This window comes from Barbus barbus, assembly GCF_936440315.1.
Source record: "Barbus barbus genome assembly, chromosome: 50".
Lineage (NCBI taxonomy): Eukaryota > Metazoa > Chordata > Actinopteri > Cypriniformes > Cyprinidae > Barbus > Barbus barbus.
Genome location: NC_136728.1, coordinates 9,655,654 through 9,681,319, shown reverse-complemented (window position 1 = coordinate 9,681,319; position 25,666 = coordinate 9,655,654). Strand labels below are relative to the sequence as shown.

At 41.4% G+C, this 25,666-nt stretch overlaps 1 protein-coding gene across 2 annotated transcripts in view; it reads right to left on the bottom strand.

The window, feature by feature from the left end:
• LOC306868319 (calcium-dependent secretion activator 2-like) overlaps window positions 1-25,666 on the bottom strand; it is a 147,031-nt gene that overhangs the window by 75,249 nt on the left and 46,116 nt on the right. For both annotated transcript variants that reach the window (XM_079414423.1, XM_079414424.1), the window contains exons 3-4: window positions 20,655-20,987; window positions 1,329-1,409 (exon numbers count right to left, since the gene is read on the bottom strand). In XM_079414423.1, the coding sequence (XP_079270549.1) occupies window positions 1,329-1,409; window positions 20,655-20,987 (414 nt within the window). The remainder of the gene's footprint in view (window positions 1-1,328; window positions 1,410-20,654; window positions 20,988-25,666) is intronic.

Genomic DNA, 25,666 nt, shown 5'->3' with positions numbered 1-25,666 from the left:
TTGGAGAAAGGAAATGGATGGAGATGTTGACAGTGTTGCCAATTTAGCGACTTTTTCAGACCACTTTTTTTTTGTTTTTAAAGCGCCTAGTGACCAGTCTTTACAGGGTTTGCCCAAACCTTATTTAGTTCGCGAGCTCTCTCTTTCCCGCTGCGCGCACACACCTCTTTCTCTCTCTCTCCGCGGCTGCTCTGTTCAGCAAGCGGCTGAGAAGAACAGCGCGTTTAGTTAAAACAGATATTTTGTTGCTTCTCTAATTTAACATGCAATGCCTAAATCACAGCACAGTTATTCTCTTTATCTTATTTTATCAAACGATGGCTGGATTATAAATCAGGATTTTTGAGCAGATTAACATTTTGGAAGAGAGAGCTGGTTATTTACTCCTAATGGCTCGCGTTTTAGTCACTATTTCATATTCATTCCGTTGTCTGACAACAGAAACAGTAAAATATATTAATGAAAATAGTTTTATTGAGAATTTAGCTGCATCAAAATACAGTATGTGGGCACAGAGAGGCAAACAAATTTAATAATAAATAATAAATGTACATTTTGCATGTTCAGAAGAAGTGAGCTGCCCTGTCCTGCAAAAATGTAAACAGGTTTGTGTAAGTTGCTCAGTGCAAAGAAAGAGAAGTAATGGGAACCTGGTATTGCTTTTTTCATGTGTTTAATAGACATGGACTAGTTCTTTGAAAAACATCTGTGATCTTTGAAACATGTCTAGTCTTAATGCTCTGTTAACTATGGTTTCACTAATAATACAAATATATTGTATATAGAGTATTAAAAACATGAAAAGTATTAATTTAAGGTACATTTAGAACAGATAAAAATCAGCGATTAAGTTGCGACTTATCGCGATTAAATATTTTAATCGATTGATAGCCCTAAATATATATATATATATATATATATATATATATATATATATATATATATATATATATATGTGTGTGTGTGTGTGTGTGTGTGTGTGTGTGTATATATATATTTTATATATATCTATATATATATATTTTTTTTGTATTATTTGTAAAATATTTAATGCTTTTTGTTGTTGCTGTTATTTTATATTATTTACACTGTAATGGATCTGAGTCTGATTCAAAACTGTTAGCTCAACAGTTCAGACTTTTGGGATTCTTTTTGATGAACTCATCAATAAGAACTGATTCGTAAGAATCATTTGTCTGCAACTTGTATGTTAAGAAAACACTGATATGCATTCATTTGGTAACACACTTATCTTATTTGATTCCATTTTTATCAGCAATTTGTAGGTGTTTTTACCATAAAGAGAGAAACAGCTGAAGTTTTCTTACTCTGGCTATTTTCTCGGCCAGCTGCAGTCGCCCGTCCAGCTCTCTGCGGATCTGCGCTGCCTGCTCGTCCACATTGTCCAGCTGCATGGAGAACAGAAGACAAAGCTTATCTATTTGACACGGCTTACCAAACCCATTACCCACAGGTAAATCTAGATAGATCAAAGCTGACCGCGGTGAAAAGACGGGCAAGATGGGCTCAATAACTGCCATGATTAGTCATGTAATCTCTTTTGAGCCTTGTGAAGCAGCGGTGGTGCTTGGATGGGCCATACCGAGGAGATATGAGATCATAAAAACGTTTAATGTCTTTATCTGCTCACTGAGTGGCTCTGGCATGCCCTCAAATTAAGCATTTTTGACACCCACACAGCACTGCTGGCATGTTGTCAACACAGGGTTTCCTCTCCATGAGTGGGAAATCTCTCTGTATCACACACACACACACACCACCCCCACCGGAGCACTGTTTCCACTTGATAAGCTCTTCTCCCTTCGGCAGCAGTAGGATGGACTCTGCTCCCATTTCACGCTGCACTATTACTAGCTCACTCAAAGTTTTCTTTTTTTTTTGTTATAAATTAAGTGGTACTCATAATTTGTGATTTGAAAAACCCCTGACCCTCAAAATTACGTAACTAGCCCCACATCTTTTGTGCAACAGATACAGTATGAATTGTACCTCATTGTATGGCTTGTTATGAACTCTTTCCTTGCCACTAACAGAATTTTCCAGCTTTCAGTGTTTGCACTGGTGTATGGTAGGGGGCACTATTATGCATCTTCTAAAACAAAAAACAAAAAGTATTGAACATCTGGATCAAAACACGACAAAAAAGCAGCAGAAACAAATGATTGCGTAAGTAAGAAGATGCATATGTAAAAAATTAAAAAAATTTAAAAAATGCAATCATCCAGCATTAAACAGCATATAAATCAAAGCTGCCTAACGTTAATGAATGAGGTGACGATCCGGGAAATGGTTTAGGACTGTGCAAGCTTTGACTGCGTTGATGAAAATGATAGATTTCACCTATGTTTTGATCATTGTTGTTTTTTTTAGTTTTTTTACAAAAGCACGATTTTATCAGCTTTTTGTTCAAAATTTAGCTTTTTCTTCATGAAACTGTGAAAGTGTTTATAAAAAATATTGCATGAAGCTAGAATAAAACACTTTTTTTATTGGGGTCATGAACTGAGAAAGAGGCCATTGTACTATAAAACATCTTGTAAGTTTCAGAACTCAAAACTTTCTTGTTAGTCTAAAAACAGCTTATATTGAAGCGAATCTGTCAAAACGATAGGTTGTGGAATGTACCACTCTGTGATGTAATAGTGTGGCTAACTAAACACCACCTCTGTAGAAGATGATCAACGCCTGCTTCCACATCACTGCCTGGTTAGTCCCGCCCACCGATTCGAGAGAGGTGAGCGTGCAGGTCTACACAGAAACCAAAGGATAAAGATGCTCCGAACACAACAATATGCTGTTCAGTGCCAAGATGTGGAAAAAACAGTCTTTGCATTGCCTTCCTTCTTATCCCAGTGTTAGGAAAGAGTGAATGAACTTAATTTTTCATGAGGTTCCAGACCGCGTCAGTAAGAACTTGGTTCTTTGATCACTTCATTTTACCGTGGATTTGTTTGCAAACAAGACACAATTCAACGCAGGATTTTCAAAAAAGACTGAAACTAAAAGATGATGCTGTGTCTATTATATTGGATCCGACAGTAATGTCACAACTCACAAGTAACTGATTTTATAACGTGATTACCATTGCTTTGTCTATTAAACAGATCGTTTGATATGTACAGAGTATTTATGCAGTTTTAACCTAAATCACAGCAGCGTCCTTCTGTGAAGGATGTAGACTGTTAAACATACACAACTGTTAGCCAATCATTGCAGTGGGTGTATACTTCTGAATCTACAATCTGCCACGTCTATTCAAACAGAGCAATCTGATGAGGGGGTTAAAAACCGGACAGAAAATGGCTTTTAAATTATGATGTTTTTTATGTAAAAACCTTGATAACATTATAAGTGGACCTCAGAGGACAGTACAAAATAAAAAAACAGAGGCAGTTCATGACCCCTTTAAAGCAGAATCTCTGTTCTTTGTTTTGGCATACTGCATTTTCAGATATTCATACAACAAAATATTCTGGGTGCCATTAAACTTTTATGAAAATGATAAAAAATGCTGGGGGTGGCTAGCAACTTAAAAAAAAACACACACATGGAAAGATACATGGTTTATTGAAGCCATCATACTTATGATATTTGCCCAGGGGGGTGATAAAATGCCAAATAATCCCACTTATGCTACCCTCAAGTTCTTCTGGGAAGTTTGTACTTACAGGCTCAGAAGTTCTACTTATAATCACAAAAAGCTAATACTACCCTAAACTAAAAAAAAACAAAAAAAAAACACAAGCTCACTGAAGACAAGTAAACAGTCAGCGATTAAGTAAAAATAAGAAACAAATTACAAGCAATAGGACAAACTACTCTTCTACTGATTCTTATTAAAGTTACAAAAGTGATTTAGTCAAGAACAGTAAGAGATTTTCTCTCTTTTGTTATGTGTTTAACAGAATGACAGACAGCAGGAATATTAGACTGCTGTCACTTTAAGAGCTGCCCGGATTCAATATACTGTTTCACGTGTTTTCTTTCTCAGCCGTTTGCTGTCACTTAAGACCTACATTACAGTGTTTACGAGGATACTTGCACAGACGGGCACATACAAGTGTGTGTAACCATGTGAGGCCTATCTGACAGCACTCTTACACAGAGCATGGATATAGGGAAATGAGTTGATTGCGTTTCAACAGATTAAAATCATTTGTTTTTAAACCACAATGCTTAATGTACTTGAGTGTGCACAAAGTGCTAGGAAAATAAAGGTACTGGATAGGTACAGCCACTCAACATTCAATGACTCGAATCGCACAAAAAACTTGATCGGGAACATCCCTAAAATAAAACATATCATATAAAAACATAAATATCTGCTTCCGTGTAATCAGTCTGCTGTGTAACACAACACTCTATTTGAACTGTTCTGACACTGTAACTAGCAGAAGAACATGTGAAGACAGTGTCTGTAATGAGGCCGGCTAATGTCTGCCATGCTTTACTGAGCAGATCTACTACTTCCATCACATCAACCTTCATTATCGACTCATTCTATTAACATATGCAAATCCACAAACGGCTCAAAATCTCACAGAAGGAGCGTGTGGGAGAAAGCAGAGCAGATGACGGCCTCTTGTCTGCCCGGCGCTGGTCTGGTCATATGTGGGAGGCCTTAATGATGCAGTTTGCCACGTCTAGGCAAATGGAAAGAGGCCAATCGTGTGTTAAAGGAAGTGCACCTCTGAAACACGCAGGAAGTAATGAGAGCATCACAGGGATGAAAACTGCTGGTAAAATCCACTAATAATAGACCTAATGACCCCAGCAACAACACGAGGTCATGGTCAGGGTGGGATGTGATCAAAATGATCATGCTTGCGGTTTTCTTTTAAGCTGGAAATAGTGAATAACCTTTCTACATCATTGCATTGGTCTTCAGATCTGTTCGGTTTGAAGAATATTTTTCATTTCACGAGCAATAAATGCATAAACGGAAAATTAAAAGAACATAGGGAAGCAAATGAAACACGCATTACGATACCGGCCACTAATTAAGAATTAACAGTGTCATTATTTCAGTTTCTGACAGGTAATTAAGGCTTGTGCAAAAGCAGATAATCAACAACATTCATAGCTTATTTATAACTAATTAGCGTCTAATAACTCTTGTGTTTGCTGTCTGCATGCTATTTAGACAGTGAGCTATACGTCTGAATGCATGTCGCAAGAGCTGTGACATTTAATTAAGATAAGGTTGGACCTGTAATCAGGATCAGGGCCAATCAGATTGTGCTTCAGCTTCACTTGTTGCACTCGACAATTACAAGACGTTCTGCTGAAATGACCCGTCTGTTACTCTCAGAATACCGCAAGATGCATTTAATATCCTAATCATTTGCAAGGTGTGCTAATGTAATTCATTTTCTCAATTTGCAGGAATATTAATTTGAGTTACTATAAACCTTACAGAAAACTTTAGTGACAACCTGTGGGGTTCAAAAATATTTTTTACAGATATTTAAAAAAATATATTTTTGTCAAATTAAAATTCAATAATTGTTGTGTGCATTTATATTCGAAATGCATGAAATTAAATATTATAAAAAATATAGTCGAATTAAAATAATTTATTATAATTATTTACAACAACACAAAAACATTAGTGCCGTCAAACGATTAATCACAATTAATCGCATGCAAAATAAATTTTTTTTACATAATATATGAGTGTGTACTGTGTATATTTATCATGTATATATAAATACAAACACATGCATGTATATATTTAAGAAACATATGTTTGTTTATGTATTAAATATATTCATATATAATATAAAATATAATAATATAAATATATAAATGTATATACGTGTAAATATTTTAAAAATATATATTGCATGTGTGTGTATTTATTCATATAAATATTTTTATATAAATAAATTATATATATATAAATAATAAACTAAGTACACATACATATGTTATGTAAACAAAAACTTTTATTTTAGATGCGATTAATCGTTTGACAGCACTAAAAAATATTATTATTATTTAATTTTGGATTGGATAAACAATTTTTAATAAATTTATATAATATAATAATTATTATGACCGTTTAGAATAATATTATTATTATTATTATTATTATTATTACACATTTGGAAAAATTGTGAAATGCTACATTTAAAATATATGACAATAATAAAAAGTACAATGTAATTAAATTATAAATTCTGATAATAATAATAACTATAATAATTTTGGATTAGATAATATAATAATAAAAAATATATACATATTAATAGATGGTTTTTGTAATTTGATCATTTTTACTTTTTGTAATTACATTTTTTATTTAAATATTTGTAATCAATTTAATTTAAAAGCTATGCCAAGATAGGATTAGTGATTTTATTATCAATTGTATATATAATGGTTACGTGACGTGAAGCAGGGAAGGCAGGCAACGGGTAGTTCGTGAAAATAGGTTTTAATAATACAAAAGTTTTCCACAACAACATAACGTTAAGACTCGACAATACAAGACATCAAACTGAACGCGTATAAAGCAAACGGAAACAAAGGAGTGAACGAGATGATGACAAGACACAGGTGAAGGGACTTAGCCTTAATCAACTAATAAAGATCTAATGAGGGAAAACCAGAATCATTTATTTAATGATTATGAATATTTATAAAAATAAATGATAACAGCAGCAACATTATTATTACTATTATTATTAGTAGTAGTAAAAATTGTAAAGTGATACATTTAAAATGTATGACAAGATAGGATTAGTGATATAATAAATATAATATAACAATATAATACATGTTTTACTTACAGTAACTTATTCACTTATCTTATGCCTTGTAAGTGCTGACAAATGTAAGCTTTTCTTGTTTTTATTCAGCAAGCTTTGGAAATCTATTATGATTGGCAGTTGGAAAGTTTGAGATGTCCCCAGCTGGCCACATAATTCTGTCATGAATTGCTGGTTTTGACAGTCAGAATGACCACTTCAGCCATTTCCTAGCACAATGACGCAAACAGTGGCTGAATAAAGAATAATAAAACTGCCAAAACACAGGCAGCGGCGTGGACATCCCACTGAAATATGCCAGCGCTACAGCGCAGCGGGTTTGTGTTCATAATGCATTAAAATGGCTTGATTGTGGCTTTCTTTTGAGGAGAACATGGTCAAACACCTCCCTAGAGACGCTCACATATGCACACCAGATTCTTTTCTGTTGCCGTGTTACCAACTTGTTCGCTTTTCTTTAGCTGCTCTATTTTGGTTCGTTTGGCAACAATTTCTATGACAACAAGCCTTAGGAGCGGCCCAATGAGAGACGTTACCAGCCTGGAGAAAAGCATGCCGCTGTCACGCTGTAATCTTCCCTCTGCTTTCTATACCCCCCGTCTAAATTAGCAAACCAATTAAAAGGCAGCCGCCTCCAGTCACCAGCTTTATCGCACGGAACTGAAAAAAAATGTCTTTCTATTCTAAGCTCAGGTGCTTTATTGAATATTCACAGTAAGTTAATAATACTTTAGCTGGCCATACAAGATCAAAGAACATTGGAATGACATTAATTAGCTTTTTATTTGGTCGTTAATACTGGTTTCGTAACAGCATCTCTAATTTAAGCTTTAACAGCAATTGAACAATCAACAAAAGCCAAGTTCTGTGAATCAGTTCATTTCAATGACTTCACATTATACTGTTATTGACGATATCCATAATGAGAAAATGCAATACTGATTTCATGTTAATACTACACTTGTGATAATGAATAACCAAACCAGTTCTACATATGATGGTTATCATGAATTCTTTTGGCCACGTAAAAATCTGATATCATGGTAGCGCTATTTTGATTCAATGATTCATCTGATGAATCATTGAATCAAAGTAGCGCATTCCAGGGATCATGGATCAGTTTGAGTACATTAAAATACTTAAAGAGGTTATGCTGCCTTATGCCGAAGAGGAAATGCCCTTGAAATGGGTGTTTCAACAAGACAACAGCCCTAAACACACCAGTAAGCGAGCAGCAACTTGGTTCCAGACGAACAAGATTAACGTTATGGAGTGGCCAGCCCAAATCTCCAGACCTTAATCCAATAGAAAACTTGTGGGGTGACATTAAAAACTGCTGTTTCTGAGGCAAAACCAAGAAATGCAGAGGAGTTGTGGTATGTAGTGCAATCGTCCTTGGCTGGAATGCCAGCCTCCATGCAACACAGATGTGAAGCAGTTCTCAGAAACCGTGGCTATACAACTAAATGTTAGTCCAGTCATCCACAAGAAAGCTAAATCTTCAAGCATTTTTCTGTTTATACAGTAAACGTTTGACTTCGTAACAAAAAATGCAGACACTGCTATTTTTTTGGACAGCCTAATATTCCTTTTTCTTCCCTTTCTGTAAAGTAATTTTCTTCATGTTTTGATTTAGAATCGAATGTGCAATGTTCCCAATGCAAAAAAAGTTATTAAGGATTTTGAGATTTACTCACTTTTTTAAACACACTGCTATTATTTTGAACACAACTGTATATATATTGATGCATATAAATTAAAATAATTAAATATAATTTAAATAAACAATGCAAAAAATGCCACAAAAAGAGAAGAAAATTAAGGAAGCAAAACCCTTTGTAACTCAATACTTTTTAGCCGTAAGCCAGTAAGTGTCACTGGGATGCGCCGGCTCTGTTTTTGATGGTCCGCCCTGACCCTGTCAGATATGAGTATCACTGCGGCATCAGAGGTGGTAATTCGTTACCGCTTCTCGTGGCTCACCTGTGCGGTGCGTCCTCTGGCCCCGGCGCGGCGCGCTAACGAGAGATGAAAGGCTGGCGAGAGCGCGAGGCGAAGCTGAATGTGTTCATTAGGAAGAGGATGACAGGTGCTGAGAGGAGAACAGCGACTGGCCTCTCTGATCAGAAGGGCACAGCTGGATTTCTCAGGGCGTCCACCCTGCCTGCCTGTCTGCCCAACCAGATGTTCCACCCCTCACAGCCGCTTGATTTATTATTCAACTGACTGATTTAATGGGGTCATCTCATCTACGGTTGACCATGAGATGATATGATTTAAAAGTTGAGTTTCTCATGAATTTCTTTTAAGGGTTAATAAATACATTCTTGCATCTAAAAAACACATTCTAATCTACTGTTGTGTGCATTTCATAATTTCCCTCTCATTCCCTTCAATTTGTCTGTTTGTATCTACAGTATCCAGTCAATCTCATTTTATCCATTTCCTTTCTTTGTGTTATTGTTCTTTGTTGTTTCTTGGATCTCGTCTGTCTTCATCCTCCTTTACTCAAATGCATCAGTCTTTCCCTCTCAGTCTGTCACTTCTCTGCACTCATCTGTCGCTGCCTCCCAGTCCTGTTATAGATCTTCGTCTTCCTCTGTGTGACACCCTCCACTTACTGACATTTCAATTGTCATGCTTACCGTCTCGTTCTGTTTCCCTCATTCGCTTCCCTCGGCATTCAGTCCGTAAAGGAATATGACACCGGGTGGAGCAGCTATCAGAGAAAAATACTTCTCGTTTAAAGCAAGACGGATCTAGCTAGGAAAAGCAAAATGAACAATGGACTCCTTGTTAAATAAGTATTTGGCAGGGAAAATAACGTGTGATTTCTCCAGGGAATGTAGCTTTAAGTACAGGTATGTCATCCTGACTGACAACATAAAATGCTGATATACGAGTAGTTATGTAAAGGAAATACTTTTGAAAAGCTGACACCACAGGTCTCCAGTCAAAAAAAAAAAAAAAATCAACTGAGGAGCCATTGGCTCCTATAAGTAACAAAATTGGGTGCCAAATTAGTTTTTAGGTGCCACAGAATAAACTTCTTTTTTTATTTAGGTTTATTTACTTTTTAACACTTAACATTTCAGTCATACTGTCATGTGTTTATGTCTCATCTTTTCTTGTCTTTATCAGCATTTGAATCCATTTTTTAGATGTCTTAGGAAGTGGGGACCAAATGTCTTTTCCAACTTGAGAACTATATACAGTCACAAAGAATTATTGGACGGCAAGTGTGCTACAAATAATATGAAGTTCACGCATTAACAGAATATAGATTATAGAGCTTGATAACAAGAGGCCAAATTAGCATCGGTTATAAAAAGTTTGTTCAAGTTGTGCTTGACATAGACACTGCTTTTCTGCACTTTTACTCGCAGGTCTCTGTCATTTTCTCTCTCTCGTGCTGAACAACTGGAGCTGATTTTAGCAGGTGTGCAGTCAGTGCTGGCGTTCAGCAGACATGAGGACTGTTTGAAACCCTTCTTTTCCACTAAAACTTTGATGCGCATCGTATCAGTTTATTACCTGTACGTCAACATAAAGGATGTGATTGCAAACTAAAAAAAGGCATTACATGCTAATTTTTAAATCATGACATGTACATTTATAACAGTCGCAAATGCGACTGTTTTAGTCACAGTCTGGAGCCCTGCGTCCTGCGGTGTGATCCTTGTATGCTATACTTTATATAAAACTATTTTATAAAATGTATAAAAATGACAAAATCATGATAATTTTAACTGAGAAAATACATGGAATATTTATACATTTTTACACCACAGGACCATTTAAACTGATCTAATAAACACAGAAAGATGATTAAAAATGTTACATCTGATTAAAAAACGCCAATTACGAAAAATACATTATAAAAATATTTTATATGAATTTTTCCCTCAATATTTATACTTTTTAAAGCTTGTCACGCCTATTAAGATTGAACTAGTAAAGAAAACAATAACAAAAAAACTATATATATATATATATATATATATATATATATATATATATATATATATATATATATATATATATATATATATATATATACATATATACATACATACAATGTCCCTTAAAAATATAAATAAATAAAAAAATTATCCATAAATTACTTATAAATGTAAAAACTTTGTCCCTCTTTTATAGAATCCGACATGACATGTGCACAGAACGTCTCGGTTACGTACGTAACCCTCGTTCCCTGATGGAGGGAACGGAGACGTTATGTCGTGACGACATTAGGGGATTTACTTGGAAGCCCCGACTGCCTCTGATAAGAGAAAACGCCAATGAAATTTGGCTAGTGGATTTTGCATACCTGAGCCACTCCCCGTGCATACGGGTATAAAAGGGCGACAGGTGCATCCACTCATCAGGTTTTCCGCTGAGGAGCCGAGAACGTGTCCCTGGCAACCAGCGATGGTTCGAGATTGTGGCATGGGGACATAACGTCTCCGTTCCCTCCATCAGGGAACGAGGGTTACGTACGTAACCGAGACGTTCCCTATCTGTCGGTCACTACGAGTTATGTCGTGACGACATTAGGGGTCTATGGAAAGCGCCACAACCTGAACCCCGTCACGACCTTGTGGCATGCAGATGTTGACAAGCTAGCGCGTGACAGACAAATGCGATGCGAAGGTCGCAACCTTCCCGTCGCCCCAGCGCAAATTCGCTAACCTTGGTGCCCGCAGGGACCACTGAGTACATTGCTGCTGGAGATAGCCAAGCCGCTGTTCCTTTCCCCAGAAATCGGAAGGGATTTCGACCTTCTATGAAAGATTGCTTCAAGTCTTTCCTGTTTGTTGTTACAGCCCGGCAGTAACGACGGGGAAGCGAGCCTTCCGGAGAAGGGCGCTACGGAGGCCACACCCTGCCCGAAGGGAGGTAACGTGTGGAGACACTGGTATGGACTGGCCCAAGCCTGGGGCAGTGCTACATACGCCTGGACCCTGGGGCAGATCCTACCTAGGAGAAGGGAGGAAGGCTGCCAGCAGGGCCTGACAGAGCTCTGTCAAAGGGAAGACACGGGTTTACCATGAGGGAAACCGTACCGTGGATGAATACACGTGTGGGATCACCCGAAGGGAATCAGGCCGCACGGGCACCTAGCCGAGTACAGGGGCTGACCGGAGACCCGGGCAAGCTAACACCGGTACTGGGCCTGGCGTCAGACTGCTCCGCCCAGCCTGACTGCCGGGGGTGCTGGAGGAACTCCGCCAGGGTTCGCCGTTCGGGGAACTAACTGGAGGAGAGAATAGGCGCTCGTATCCCCGAGTAAGGGGGAATGGCGCAGCAAGCGTGACACCGGCCAACTCTTCCCGCCACTTACCTGTTACCCAACACACGGGAAGAGACTGGCTCAACGCGGAGACTGTAAAATCTCGCGAAGGTGTTCGGTGTCGCCCAGCCCGCAGCTCTACAGATGTCTGCCAAAGAGGCGCCGTGCGCCAGCGCATAGGAGGAGGCAACACTCCGTGTGGAGTGAGCCCTCACCCCGAGGGGGCACGGCTCGCCTTGGGATTGGTACGCCAAGGCGATGGCATCCACTATCCAGTGGGCCAACCTCTGCTTGGAGACAGCCTTCCCTTTCCGCTGACCTCCGTGGCAGACAAAGAGCTGCTCGGAGCTTCTGAAGCTCCGGGTGCGGTCCACGTATATGCGCAGCGCTCTTACGGGACACAGCAACGCCAAGGCTGGGTCTGCCTCCTCCGAGGGCAGTGCTTGCAGGTTCACCACCTGATCGCGGAAGGGCGTGGTGGGAACCTTGGGCACGTATCCAGGCCGGGGTCTCAGGACAACGTGAGAGTAGGCCGGCCCAAACACAAGGCACTCTTCGCTTACCGAAAATGCTTGGAGGTCCCCGACCCTCTTGATGGAAGTGAGCGCGGTCAGGAGCGCTGTCTTGGCCGACAGGAATTTCAGCTCGACTGAGTCCAGCGGCTCAAAGGGACCCCTCTGAAGTCCAGCCAGGACAATAGAGAGATCCCAGGAGGGCATCAGGGGTGGCCTAGGAGGATTTAACCTTCTGGCACCCCTCAGGAACCTCACGATGAGATCGTGCTTCCCCAGGGACCGGCCGTCCACTGCATCGTGATGGGCCGCAATAGCAGCCACGTACACTTTCAAGGTGGAGGGCGACAGCCTGCGCTCCAACCTCTCTTGCAGGAAAGAAAGCACCACTCCAATCGTGCATCTTCGGGGGTCCTCTCGACGAGAAGAACACCAGTCCGCGAACAGACTCCACTTCAGTGCATAGGCTTGCCTAGTTGAAGGGGCCCTAGCCTGAGTGATGGTGTCCACCACAGCCTGTGGCAGGCCACTCAAGTCTGCCGCGTCCCATCCAGGAGCCACACATGGAGGTTCCACAGATCTGGACGCGGGTGCCATATGGTGCCGAGCCCCTGAGAAAGAAGGTCCTTCCTCAGAGGGATGCGCCAGGGAGGGGCTGTCGCGAGGAGGGTGAGTTCCGGAAACCAGGTCCGGGTGGGCCAATATGGCGCAACCAACAAGACCTGCTCCTCGTCCTCCCTGACCTTGCACAGCGTCTGTGCGATCAGGCTCACTGGGGGAAACGCATACTTGCGCAGAGCCCGAGGCCAGCTGTGTGCCAGTGCGTCCGTGCCGAGGGGGGCCTCGGTCAGGGAGAAATACAGCTGGCAGTGGGAGGACTCGCGGGAAGCAAACAGGTCTACCTGAGCTTCCCCGAATCGACTCCAAATCAGCCGGATCGTCTCGGGATGGAGTCGCCATTCTCCGGGGAACGTGAGCTGTCGTGAGAGCGCGTCGGCTGCACGATTGAGCTCCCCCGGAATGTGGACGGCGCGCAGCGATTTGAGCTGTGACTGACTCCAGAGGAGGAGATGGCGGGCGAGCTGTGACATGCGGCGTGATCGTAGACCCCCCTGCCGGTTGATGTACGAAACAGCCGCAGTGTTGTCCGTGCGGACCAACACGTGCTGGCCTAGAAGCAGTGGCCGGAACTGCTTTAAGGCCAGATGCACTGCCAACAGCTCTAGGCAGTTGATGTGCCAAAGCAGTCGAGGCCCCGTCCAGAGCCCCGAGGCTGCCTGCCCGTTGCATGTAGCGCCCCAGCCCCTGCTGGAGGCATCTGTTGTGACAACAACATGCCGGGACACTTGTCCTAAGGGCACCCCGGCCCGTAGGAAAGCAAGGTCTGACCAGGGGCTGAAAGAGCGGCGACACGACTGTGTGATGGTCACACGACGTGTCCCGCGGCGCCATGCCCATCTCGGGACCCGTGAGTGTAACCAGTGCTGAAGTGGTCTCATATGAAGCAACCCGAGCGGCGTGACTGCGGCTACGGATGCCATATGCCCCAGGAGCTGCTGAAACTGTTTCAGCGGAACCACTGTCCTGCCTCTGAAGGAACTCAGGCAGTTCAGCACTGATTGGGCACGCTCGTCCGTGAGACGTGCCGTCATACTCACGGAGTCTAACTCCACACCGAGAAAAGAGATTCTCTGCTCAGGGGAGAGCTTGCTCTTTTCCCAGTTGACCCGAAGCCCCAACTGGCTGAGGTGCCGGAGCACCAGGTCCCTGTGACCACACAACTGTTCTCGCGACCGGGCCAGAATGAGCCAATCGTCGAGATAGTTGAGGATCCTGACGCCCACTTCCCGTAACGGGGCAAGGGCGCCCTCCGCCACCTTCGTGAAGGCACGGGGAGACAGGGAGAGCCCGAAGGGGAGGACCCTGTACTGCCATGCCCGCCCCTCGAACGCAAACCGTAGGAACGGCCTGTGTCGAGGGAGAATCGAGACATGAAAGTAAGCGTCCTTCAGGTCGATCGCTGCAAACCAATCCGCGGACTGCACGCATTTGACGATGCGCTTCTGTGTCAACATCTTGAACGGGAGCTTGTGTAGGGCCCGATTCAAGACTCGCAGGTCCAGGATTGGCCGGAGGCCACCGCCTTTCTTGGGCACGATGAAGTAGGGGCTGTAAAACCCCTGCCTCATCTCGGCTGGAGGGACCGGCTCGATTGCACCCTTTGCCAGAAGGACAGCAATCTCCTCGCGCAGGACAGGTGCATCTCGGACTGCCACCGAAGTCTCGAGGATGCCACTGAACCTGGGAGGCCGCCTGGCGAACTGAATCGCATAGCCGAGTCGAACTGTGCGAATGAGCCAGCGAGACGGGCTGGGTAGCGCAAGCCACGCCCCCAGATACCGTGCAAGTGGCACCAAAGGCACAATCGACGTGCCCGCAGTGGTGCAGCGAGGGGGAGTAAGGTTGGATGGAACAGAAGGCGGTGCGTTCTGACTCATCCCCACAAAACTCCCTGAGTCCCCGGGGGGACTGGCTAGAGGTGCGCGGGGAGGCATCGCGTCCCCAGACCGCACTCTCTTGGCCACTGGCAATATGGGTCTCGGGTGAGAGTGAGGAGGCAGTGCGTCGCACACTGTCAGCCCGCAGACCTGGGAACCCGGAGGAGAGGGAAATTGCTCTTTCTTTGACAATGTGGGTACCACTGGCCCTTGAGCCAGTGGCGGAACAGAAAGAAAAGAAAACACAGGATTCTCCACCCGGCCCTCCTCCGGGGGAAGGAGCGACGCTAGCCTCGTCGTCTCCTGGGAAAGAGCAAATTCCTCCATCTCCGGGTTGTGCGCGTCAGGGCCGCTTTGTCGTCTTCCTGGAGGACTTGGCGGCCGGCTGAGGCGCAGGGGGCGCCGCACTCCTGCGAGAGGCTCGACGCACCGGCCTAGGTGACGACTCAGCACGGGGCGGAGCAGCTCTGGAGGACGCAGGAGGGCGCCCACGGCGACCAGCAGACTGGGGCCTGGCCCTTGGGCCAGCGGTGGCAGCTGGAGCATCCCGCCGTTTAGGGAGGATGTGCTGAATTGCCTCCGTCTGCTTCTGTACTGCCGAGAATTGCTGGGCAAAACCCTCGACAGTGTCGCCAAATAGCCCCGTCTGGGAGATGGAGGCGTCGAGAAAGCGTACTTTGTCGACGTCCTTCATCTCGGCCAGATTGAGCCAGAGATGGCGCTCTTGGACCACTAACGTGGACATCGCCTTCCCGAGGGACCGCGCCGTGACTTTCGTCGCCCGGAGAGCGAAGTCAGTCGCCGTGCGCAGCTCCTGCATCAACCCCGGGTCGGGACTACCCTCGTGCATTTGTTTTAGTGCCTTGGCCTGGTGAACTTGCAGGATGGCCATGGCATGCAGGGCAGAGGCGGCCTGGCCCGCAGCGCTGTAAGCCTTGGCGGCGAGTGCGGCCGTCAGCTTACAGGCTTTGGACGGGAGACGCGGACGATTCCTCCAGGTGGCGGCGTTTTGCGGGCACAGGTGCACCGCAACCGCTCTCTCCACCTGGGGAATATCCACGTACCCCCTGGCCGCCCCGCCATCGAGGGTAGTGAGGACGGAGGAGGGAGACGAGCGGCTTCTGGCCGTGAAAGGGGCCGTCCACGACTTCGTCAGCTCCTCATGCACCTCCGGGAAGAAAGGCACCGGGGCAAAGTGCGGCCGCTGGTCGCGTTTTGCGCCGATGAACCAATCATCCAGCCGCGAGGGCTCGGGACTGGGCGGTCTGTTGACCTCCAGCCCGATACTCACGGCTGCCCGGGCAAGCATGGCCGTCAGCTCTGGGTCCGGATCGGCAGTGGCGACAACACCCGAGGGGGGCAGCCCCGCCGATCGTTCATCCTCAGAGGACGAAAGCCCATCCCCCGATGCCGCGATCGACATCTGATCCTCGGGCGGCGCACCGAATGAAATGCTGGCGGCCCCGTGAGGCGAACCAGCGAAATCACTCGGGAACCGGACGGAACAAGCGCTGCGGGAGGAGTAAGAGGTCCGTGGGGACGTGCCCGGCGGAGAAGCTCTTACCGTCACCCTCAGATCTCCCAGAGCGCCAGCCGGCGGTCCTCTGCTCGAGCCAGAGAGACCGGGACGGGTGGCGGCAGAGGGTGCCAATCCTTTCAGAAAGGAAAGGCGAGAACGCAGCTTTGCCATGTTCATACGCCCACAACAGGCGCATGACTCATCCACAAACGCATCTTCAGCGTGCTGGATGCCCAGACACTGAAGACAACGCTCGTGACCGTCATCCGAGGACAGGAAGCGACCGCAACCAAGAGAACACGGACGGAACGGCATCTTTAAAAAGACGCGAACCGCCCAGTGTTTTAGAAATTTGCTCTTTCAGGTGAAGTGCCCAGGGGAATCGCTGCTGCAGGGACACCGCTGTCTGCACCGTGACGCCACCCAGGAACAAACTCTTTTTTTTTGAGGCAGAAGGCTTTGTGGAGATCGCAAACTTCTCATCCACTCGGCTCCGAAGCAAAAATCTGATGAGTGGATGCACCTGTCGCCCTTTTATACCCGTATGCACGGGGAGTGGCTCAGGTATGCAAAATCCACTAGCCAAATTTCATTGGCGTTTTCTCTTATCAGAGGCAGTCGGGGCTTCCAAGTAAATCCCCTAATGTCGTCACGACATAACTCGTAGTGACCGACAGATAGGGAAATATATTTCTCATGGCCATAATTCTTTCCCTAGATTTAATCATATGTGACCCTGGAGCACAAAACCAGTCTTAAGTAGCACAGATATATTTGTAGCAATCGCCAAAAATACATTGTATGGCTCAAAATTATAGATTTTTCTTTTATGCTAAAAATCATTAGAATATTAAGTAAAGATCATGTTGCATGGAGATATTTCGTAAATTTCATACTATAAATATATTAAAACTTAATTTTTGATTAATAATATGCATTGCTAAGAACTTCATTTGGACAACTTTAAAGGTGATTTTCTCAATATTTAGATTTTTTTTGCACTCTCAGATTCCAGATATTCAAATAGTTGTATCTCGGTCAAATATTGTCCTAACCTAACTGAATAAATAACCTAGCTTTTATAAATCACAATTTCGAAAAAATTGACACTTATGACTGGTTTTGTGGTCCAGGGTCACAATTTTTCCCTTATTTTAGTTTCATCGTAGCAATGATTTACAATTCATTCCTCATTTCAATTAAATTCTGGCCACAGTTTAGAATTCGTTCCCACAACTTATTCCATTACCTTGTTTTAGCAAATCACGCCCATGATGTACTAACTGATTTAATCAAAACAAGCCAATGATTTGCTAAAACTAGGGAATGAATTCAGTCACGGGAACAAATTATTATTTTGTGTCTCAAAAATTGTTTTCCCACATGTCATGTTCAGGGCTCCATGCTCTCTAAATGGACACACATTGGCATACACTTACACACGCGAGTAAGTCTGAAGGTAGAAAATGAACAGCAAGCTGGTGAGTCATTGTGCAGGAGTGGAAGATAATAATCAATGAAGGAAATGACCGAGAATGGAAAAATCCAAGAATAGCTCTCTGACCCCCTCCCCTTATTTCCCATATCCTCTCATTTCTCCTTTTTATATTTAACAGTCATCTGCATTCCTTACTCTGTCTCATCACATTTCTTGAGAGCTCAAGTGTAAAAATCAGAATGGGTCAGGATGGACGACAAGTCGATTAGTGAGATTGACTATGGAGTTCATCTACATTTTTATTTTATTTTTTAAGACACATTCATTTTTTCCTAATATTTTGCAATAAATATTTTAGCCTTTTTTACACTACTTAAATCTGAAAATACGCCTCTAGTTTGGTCCCTGTCATTAACTCCCAGTCTATTTGTTGTACAGTATTCTTTGTATTCTTTACAAAACTACTCATAAATTCACACCTCTTTGCCCTTTAAACACATGCGCATGAGTGATTTATCGAATGCTGAGCCACCAGCTAATGCTGGATCTAACATGCAAAGCAAACAAACTTTAAATGTCAGCTGACACAGATCCATAAAATGCACACAGGTGCGTAAATTCTTAATAAGCGCCAAGAGAGATTAGCACCACTAGTTCAAGCCTGATTTGATTGGAACCATGGTGCAACTTCACCTCATTAGTCGACAACAACAACGTACAGCTACAAAAGGAAACGAACATGTGATCTGGGTTCATCTGAAAACTGTAATACAAAAGATTCAAGTCTTCAGAAAACAACACACTGCCTTCTGCAGTTAAGAAGCAATGCTGTGCTTAATGGCAACAGATCTGACATATACAGATGAAATGAAGCCTGAACAAAAACAAATGAACTCAGCATTAAACCGAAAGAAAGAAATCTCACTTTTCTTTATTTTAAGAAATGTTGCTGTTGCTGCTGTTGATTACTAAAGAAAATAAGTTCAACTCATCCCTCGGTTTGTAGAAGCAAGCAAAATTGTTTACAATAATGCATTTTCAATGGAGGTCTAATTGAACCACATTAAAATATGCACTGTTTTGATACTATTGCCTCAATACTTTAACATTACATTGGAACACAAAGAAGTTCCCCTCCAGATGATTGAAGTAGACGAGAAGGAGTATATGGAGAAAGTAGGTCAGAGAGATAAATAGGTGCAAGACCGTGAAGTGACTTAAAGGTAAGCAGAAGAATTTTATGTGATATGAGCAGACCGTTTGGTGTTCATTGACATTCTAGCAGCAGAGTTTTGAATATATTGCAAACGGGAGATGGAGCATGCTGGTAATCCAGAAAAAAGAGTGTTACAGTAGTCAAAGCGAGATGTGATAAATGCATGTACTAGTGATTCAGCATCTTTTGGGCTCATGAAGGAACGGAGTTTGGCAATACTTCGAAGTTGAAAGAATGCAGCTTTGGAGAGTTTGCTAATATAAGCACCTAGATTTAGTGAAGAGTCAAGAATGATACCCAGGTTTTTGACGGTGGCAGTTGGAAAAATTGATGTAGCTTCAAGATAAATTTTAGGGGGGTTAGTTATGTTTTTTATTACAGTTGGGGGACTGACAAGTAAAACTTCTGTTTTTGTCAAGTTCAAACTGAGAGAGTTGGAGCTAAGCCAGGTTTTTAACTCATTGACACGTCAATAGAGTAGCAGTCAGGTGAATAGAGTCAGGTCGGCAAGAAGTATATATCTAAATATCATCGGCATAGCAGTGATACTGAAAACCATGGCGGTGAATAATTTGTCTAAGGGGCATAATATAAATGATAAATAATAATGGCCCTAGAACTCATCCCTGTGGCACACCCTGTTTAAGAAGGACAGTGGGAGATTTGTAATTATGCATGGTGATGTAGTATTGTCTGTCCCTCAAATAGGAGGAAAACCAGGCTAACACAGCTACCGAGATTCCAATGATTTTAGAAACAAATGGTAGGTTGGAGATTGGATGATAATTAGCATAGTCAGCTGGATCCAGAGTTGGCTTTTTAAGAATAGGAGTGATAGCAGTAGTTTTGAGTGAAACTGGAACAGTAGAAGAAATAAGAGACATGTTTACAAGATGTGAACTAGAACCAGAAATAGCAGAGGTGCAGTGTTTCAAAAGGAATGTATATGCAGGGTCAACACAGCACGAAAAAGAATTTCAGTATAAATTCATTAATTAAGGTGGGGTTTGTCAAGGAAAAGCTATCAAGCAATTGAATAGGACGAGCTAGCTCACAAGTAGGAGTGGTCAATTCTGCACCAAATGTCCCACATAAAGCATCCAGCATATCATTATTTTTTTGTAAAATAATTAACTTTATGATGACATGAAGACAATTTGTTGAGGACATAATAAGTGTAATCTGATATCCCCTATCCCCCAATTAGTATGTAGTTTTGAGCAAATTCTCTACATTTTCTTGAATGTAAGTCACTTTTTTATCATCTGAAAAGTGTAAGAATACGATTTTGGATGCAGCCTTCAGTTTTATTTTGATTACTCATGCAGCCTTACATTATAGCTATTACTTTGAAAATAAACCTTAAAACTTAGCTAGCACTGACCTGCAGGGCGTTGTAGAGCAGCTGATGTTCAAACTTCTTGATTCCCAGGATCTGCTGGAACATCTCATGCAGCTGTTCTTTGCTGAGGATGAGTTCGGATACAGCGCTGAAGGGCATGCGTCCCTGTGGCCGCCGCTGGTCCTCTTCTCCTTTGTAGATGGCATCGTATTTAGTGATCCAGGAGCTGAGGACAGTCTCTTTGCTCAGGCCGTCGATCTCGGGCAGGCTGCGCACGCGACGCTCGATGTTCTTCTTGAAGATCTCACGGAAGTCACTGGCAGAACAGCCTCCGCTCTGTACCATGCGTGCCACTCGCTCGCTCTTCAAGAAGCTCTGATGGAAGAAACAGTGACAGGGTCAATCCATCGGTACACTATGATGAACACAAGAAAGGTTTATTTTTATTACTTTTAATAATAATAATAATAATAATAATAATAATAAAAAACATTATCTTAAAAAAAATATTTTCAAAAAGTTTTTGAAAATATTAAGATGAATAGCATTGTATTCAAGGCGTAAGAATTGTTTTTTTTTTACTTGTTAATGAATGGTTGCACCACATGACATTTTATTAACCTTTCAAATTTAAAGTCTAAAATGGTAAAAAAAAAAAAAAAAAGCTTTCAAACCATATGAAACTAATATGAACACATTTCTAAAAACTTGGCACATGCCTTCTACACTAGATTATTATTTTTCTTTTCTTTATCGTAGACACTCTCATTGTCAGAATCTCAACAGTATCTTTGTACGAAGGGTTTTGTAAAGACGGGTCATGTCCAAGTTTGGTGGAGCTTCCTGGATGGCTAACATCATTTAACACCTTTAATACAGCTCACTGTACTTGTTTTGCACAAAACTTCAAAACAAGTACAGTTTAATTACAGAATTACTTCACAAATGGGGTCTCTCTCTCAATAAGTGCTTCCATCCATTCATCATTACAAACCAAAGATACACAAGGAACGAATTGACAAAATTCAATCAAATCCTCAAAGCGGCTGAGCAGCACAGTTTCAGAAAACACAATAATTCATAAGCGAGATGAAATGCCCCACTGAGAGAGTGGCAAATCTGCACAGAAGACCATGAAAACACTTCACCACTTTTCAGTAATTTCATTTTTTTATATTCGGTGACCGTGTCTGGGGGAAACCGAAGCTGGTGAGGTGCGACAGAAGCGGCAGATGGAGACGAATCACAGCTCCTAACCGCGAGTAATGGAGCAGAACAAAGACACTTCAGCTGCCTCGTCTCAAGGAGGCGGGGGAATATATCTGTGTCGAAACCGCTGTGATCGGGTAAGACGACAGAGATCAGCGTGCAACAGGAGGCAGTTCTCATAGAGGGAAACTCTTTTACTTGGACACCTGTAGAGACTACTAAAATTGTATTTTTCTTTCAGATTTGAGGAATGTGTTCAGAAAAGCTCCATTCGACGTAAGTGAAACAGAAATACAAAAGGGATACATGCAATACAAAGATAATTCAACTTGGTAAATACAATACCGAGAAAAGCCTTGAAATTCCTTCTTGGAAACGCACCTACTTGTTTGTCCATGAACAGTTCATTGGTTCCATTAAACGCCCATTCAAACGGTGGCAAAAACAATGATATTGGATATCTTGCAGTGCTTCTTAGTACTTGAATGAGTCAGTGCACAAGTGGCTTACTTTCCCGTAGAGAAAATGAATAGTTTCCTCCTGCCTCAGAAAAGGACATGCAGGTGAAGTGACAGACAGGTCATGCTGAGAGGACACGGGCCTGCTTGTTTTCTCTGAAGCAGTCAAAAACTGAATTGAGGAAAATGATTCTGATACAGCTAGAAACAGATGTAATTCAGTTTCTTTAAGGCAATCTCTGTTATAAGCCATCATGATGAGAGTCCAGTTACAGTATGTGTTCATTTATGTAATTGTCCCTGCATTCACTTTTATCTTTTTATTTTTTATAAAAGTAATCAAAGAGAAACAGACAGTATGTACTGTACTAGTTGCCTATATATTATGGGCGCTACATATTATTTTACATATGTTTCAGTGTTGATTCTCTAGAAATGCGGAAAGTTCTGGTTATGGCTTATGATTGGTCAATAGTTCCAGTTGTGATAAAATACACAATATATTAAGTTATGATGTCAGTCACAATCTTTGTTTAATGTGAGGCACCATATCGAGGAATAGGCAGAAAATTAATGAAATTATTAATTCAAATATAAAAATGTAAATAATTAAAATACATGTTAAATTGACAAATAAGTAGCAGATTTTCTCATTTCTAAGGCATTTTAGTGCCACATTAAAAAATTAAATAAATCTAAAGTGATGAGATTAAAGTCGTAATGTTTTCAGAAAAAAGTCAAAATTATGAGAATAGTCATAGCAACACGAGAATAACGTTTAATTATTTTGAGAATAAAGTTGAAATGTTTCAAGAATAAAATCAAAATAATGAGAAAGTCAAAATGTTTTGAGAAAGTCGAAATTACCAGAATAAAGTCAAAATATTTAGAATTTAATATTTCTAAGTAATGTTTTTTAATTATACAACCTTAATCTTGTAATCTTCGATTTTTTTTAACGTGGCACTAAAACACCACCATAGCTAAATGTAATAGTAAATATTAAAATAAATTATCTATTTCATTCCTGTTTGAAATGTAGTTAAAGGTCAAAAAGGAATACACACCATAATTAAACTTTTACATTTATAAAATATTAAATATTAATATTAATATTAATTAAAAAAAATAATAATAAAGGATATCTGCCAGCTTCTTTTCGTTTTTTTGGCAAATGCATGTATTTATCCATTTACTAATTGAGTTAAAAATCAGTTCATTTTTTTATTGTCAGTTTGGTGAGTGATTTACTATTTATTGTTACATTAATAACATTTTAAAAGCTGAATTAAACCATTTTATATATGGCTATTTATTTGGCTATTTCAAAAGTGATAAATTTTTATGATGAATCCTTTATGGGCATGAAAAATCCGCATAAGACAATCCTTTTTATTTAATTGTAATATTTATATTTTATTTGAATATTTAACAAATAAATGTTTATAATATTAAAACATGTAACTGTATTATAAATTCCCTATTCACTGTTTAGCAGAGAAAATAAATGCTAAATTCATGTTGACTGACAGGCGAAACCTAAAAAGGACCAAGTGCAGTTTTATTTCCTTAACCCTCTCTTACGCAGCTGTCCAACCTGTACCACCTGTATTATTTGTACAGTAGACTTCGAGCGCTTATATAATATATGCCTCTACAGACAGTTGCAACTACACAATGGTGTCCAATGCCTCCATTTTGTGGTGGTGAAAATGTCAAACATTATTACTAATGAATCGGCCACCAAGGGATTTCCTCTCTCCCTGCTGCTTGACTTAATTGGTGGTTTAAATCTCATTCAATTATTTATAACCAACAGTGTGCAGAGCTGTGCTCCGTCTGCAGTGAAGAGATTAATAAAATACAGAGCCATTTGTGTAATTAAAGCTAATATGAGGAATTAAGAACATCGTAAGAAAGATTGTAGATTAGCGCCGGAATCACGGTCGAGCTGCCATGCTCCACTAATATTGGCACCCTTGGTAAATATGAGCAAAGGCAGCTGTCAAAATAAATCTGCATTGTTTAACCTTTTGATCTTTCAAAAAAATTCACACAATTTTGACCTATCATTGAAGCAAAACAATTGAAAGTGGGGGAAAATCTCATTGTGAAATAAATGCTTTCTCTACTTCATGTTGGCACCCAATTATTTCAACGTCCTTTTCCCAAGTTTTCTGCTATAATGCCTGAAGAGTTGAGAAAACCTGACAAGAGATCAGAGACCATTGCTTCATATAGAATCTCTCCAGATCCTTCAGATTCACAGCTCCATGTTAGTACTTCTTCTCTTCAGTTCACCTCACTCATTCTCTATAGGGTTCAGGTCAGAAGACTGGGACGGCCATGGCAAAAGCTTCATTTTGTGCTCAGTGACCCATTTTTGTGTTGATTTTTTTGTGTGTGTGTGTTTTTTTTTTTTACTATTATTGTCCTGATGGAAGATCCAAACTATAATATCCCGTTATAAGATTTCTAACAGAAGCAGTCAGGTTTTGATTTTTTTCATCTGTTGGAATTTGATAGAATCCATGATGCCATGCACCTGAACAAGAAAAACTAAAAAAAAAAAAAAAAAAAAAAAAAAAACAGGGATATTTTTGAATCCCTGTTTGTATAGCCCTTCTGGTGGGTTTGCTGCCAAAAGCTCTTTTTATAGTTTCATCTGACCATAGAGGCCAATACCATTAGAAGTTCCAGTCGTGTCTGATAACTGGATATACTGGAGTTTGTTTTTGGATGAGCTAGGATAATTTTTCCTGAAACCCTCCCAAACAACATGTGGTGATGTAGAGGCTGTTTGATTTTTTTGTTTTTTGGCTTTCTGACTCCAAGACTCAACTAATCTCTACAATTCACCAGCTTTGGTCCTTGGAGAGTCTTTGGCCACTCAAACGCTCCTCCTCACCGTGCATTAGGATGATATAGACACGTCCTCTTCCAGGCACATTTGTAACATCTTTAGTTGATTGTAACTCCTTTAATTATTACCCTGATGGTGGAAATTGGGATTTTGCTTCAGCTCTTTTCTTACAACCACTTTCTATTTTATGAACCTCAACAATCTTGTTCTGCACATCAAAACTATATTCTTAGGTTTTACTCCTTGATGGATGATTAAGGGAATTTGGCCTTTGTGTTCCTCATATTTATAATCCTGTGGAACAGGAAGTCATGGTTGGACAATTTCATGCTCATCACCCTGGTGTGCTAAAAAAAATTTATATGAAAGGGAATATACTTCAGAGATATTTTACTCATAAGAATTTCTAGGGGTACCAATAATTATGGCCTACACACTCTAAAAAAACTGGGTTATTTTTTTATACCCCAAATTCTGGATTGATTTTTTTTTTTTTTGGTTTTGCGTTGTCTTCTGGAGAGTGC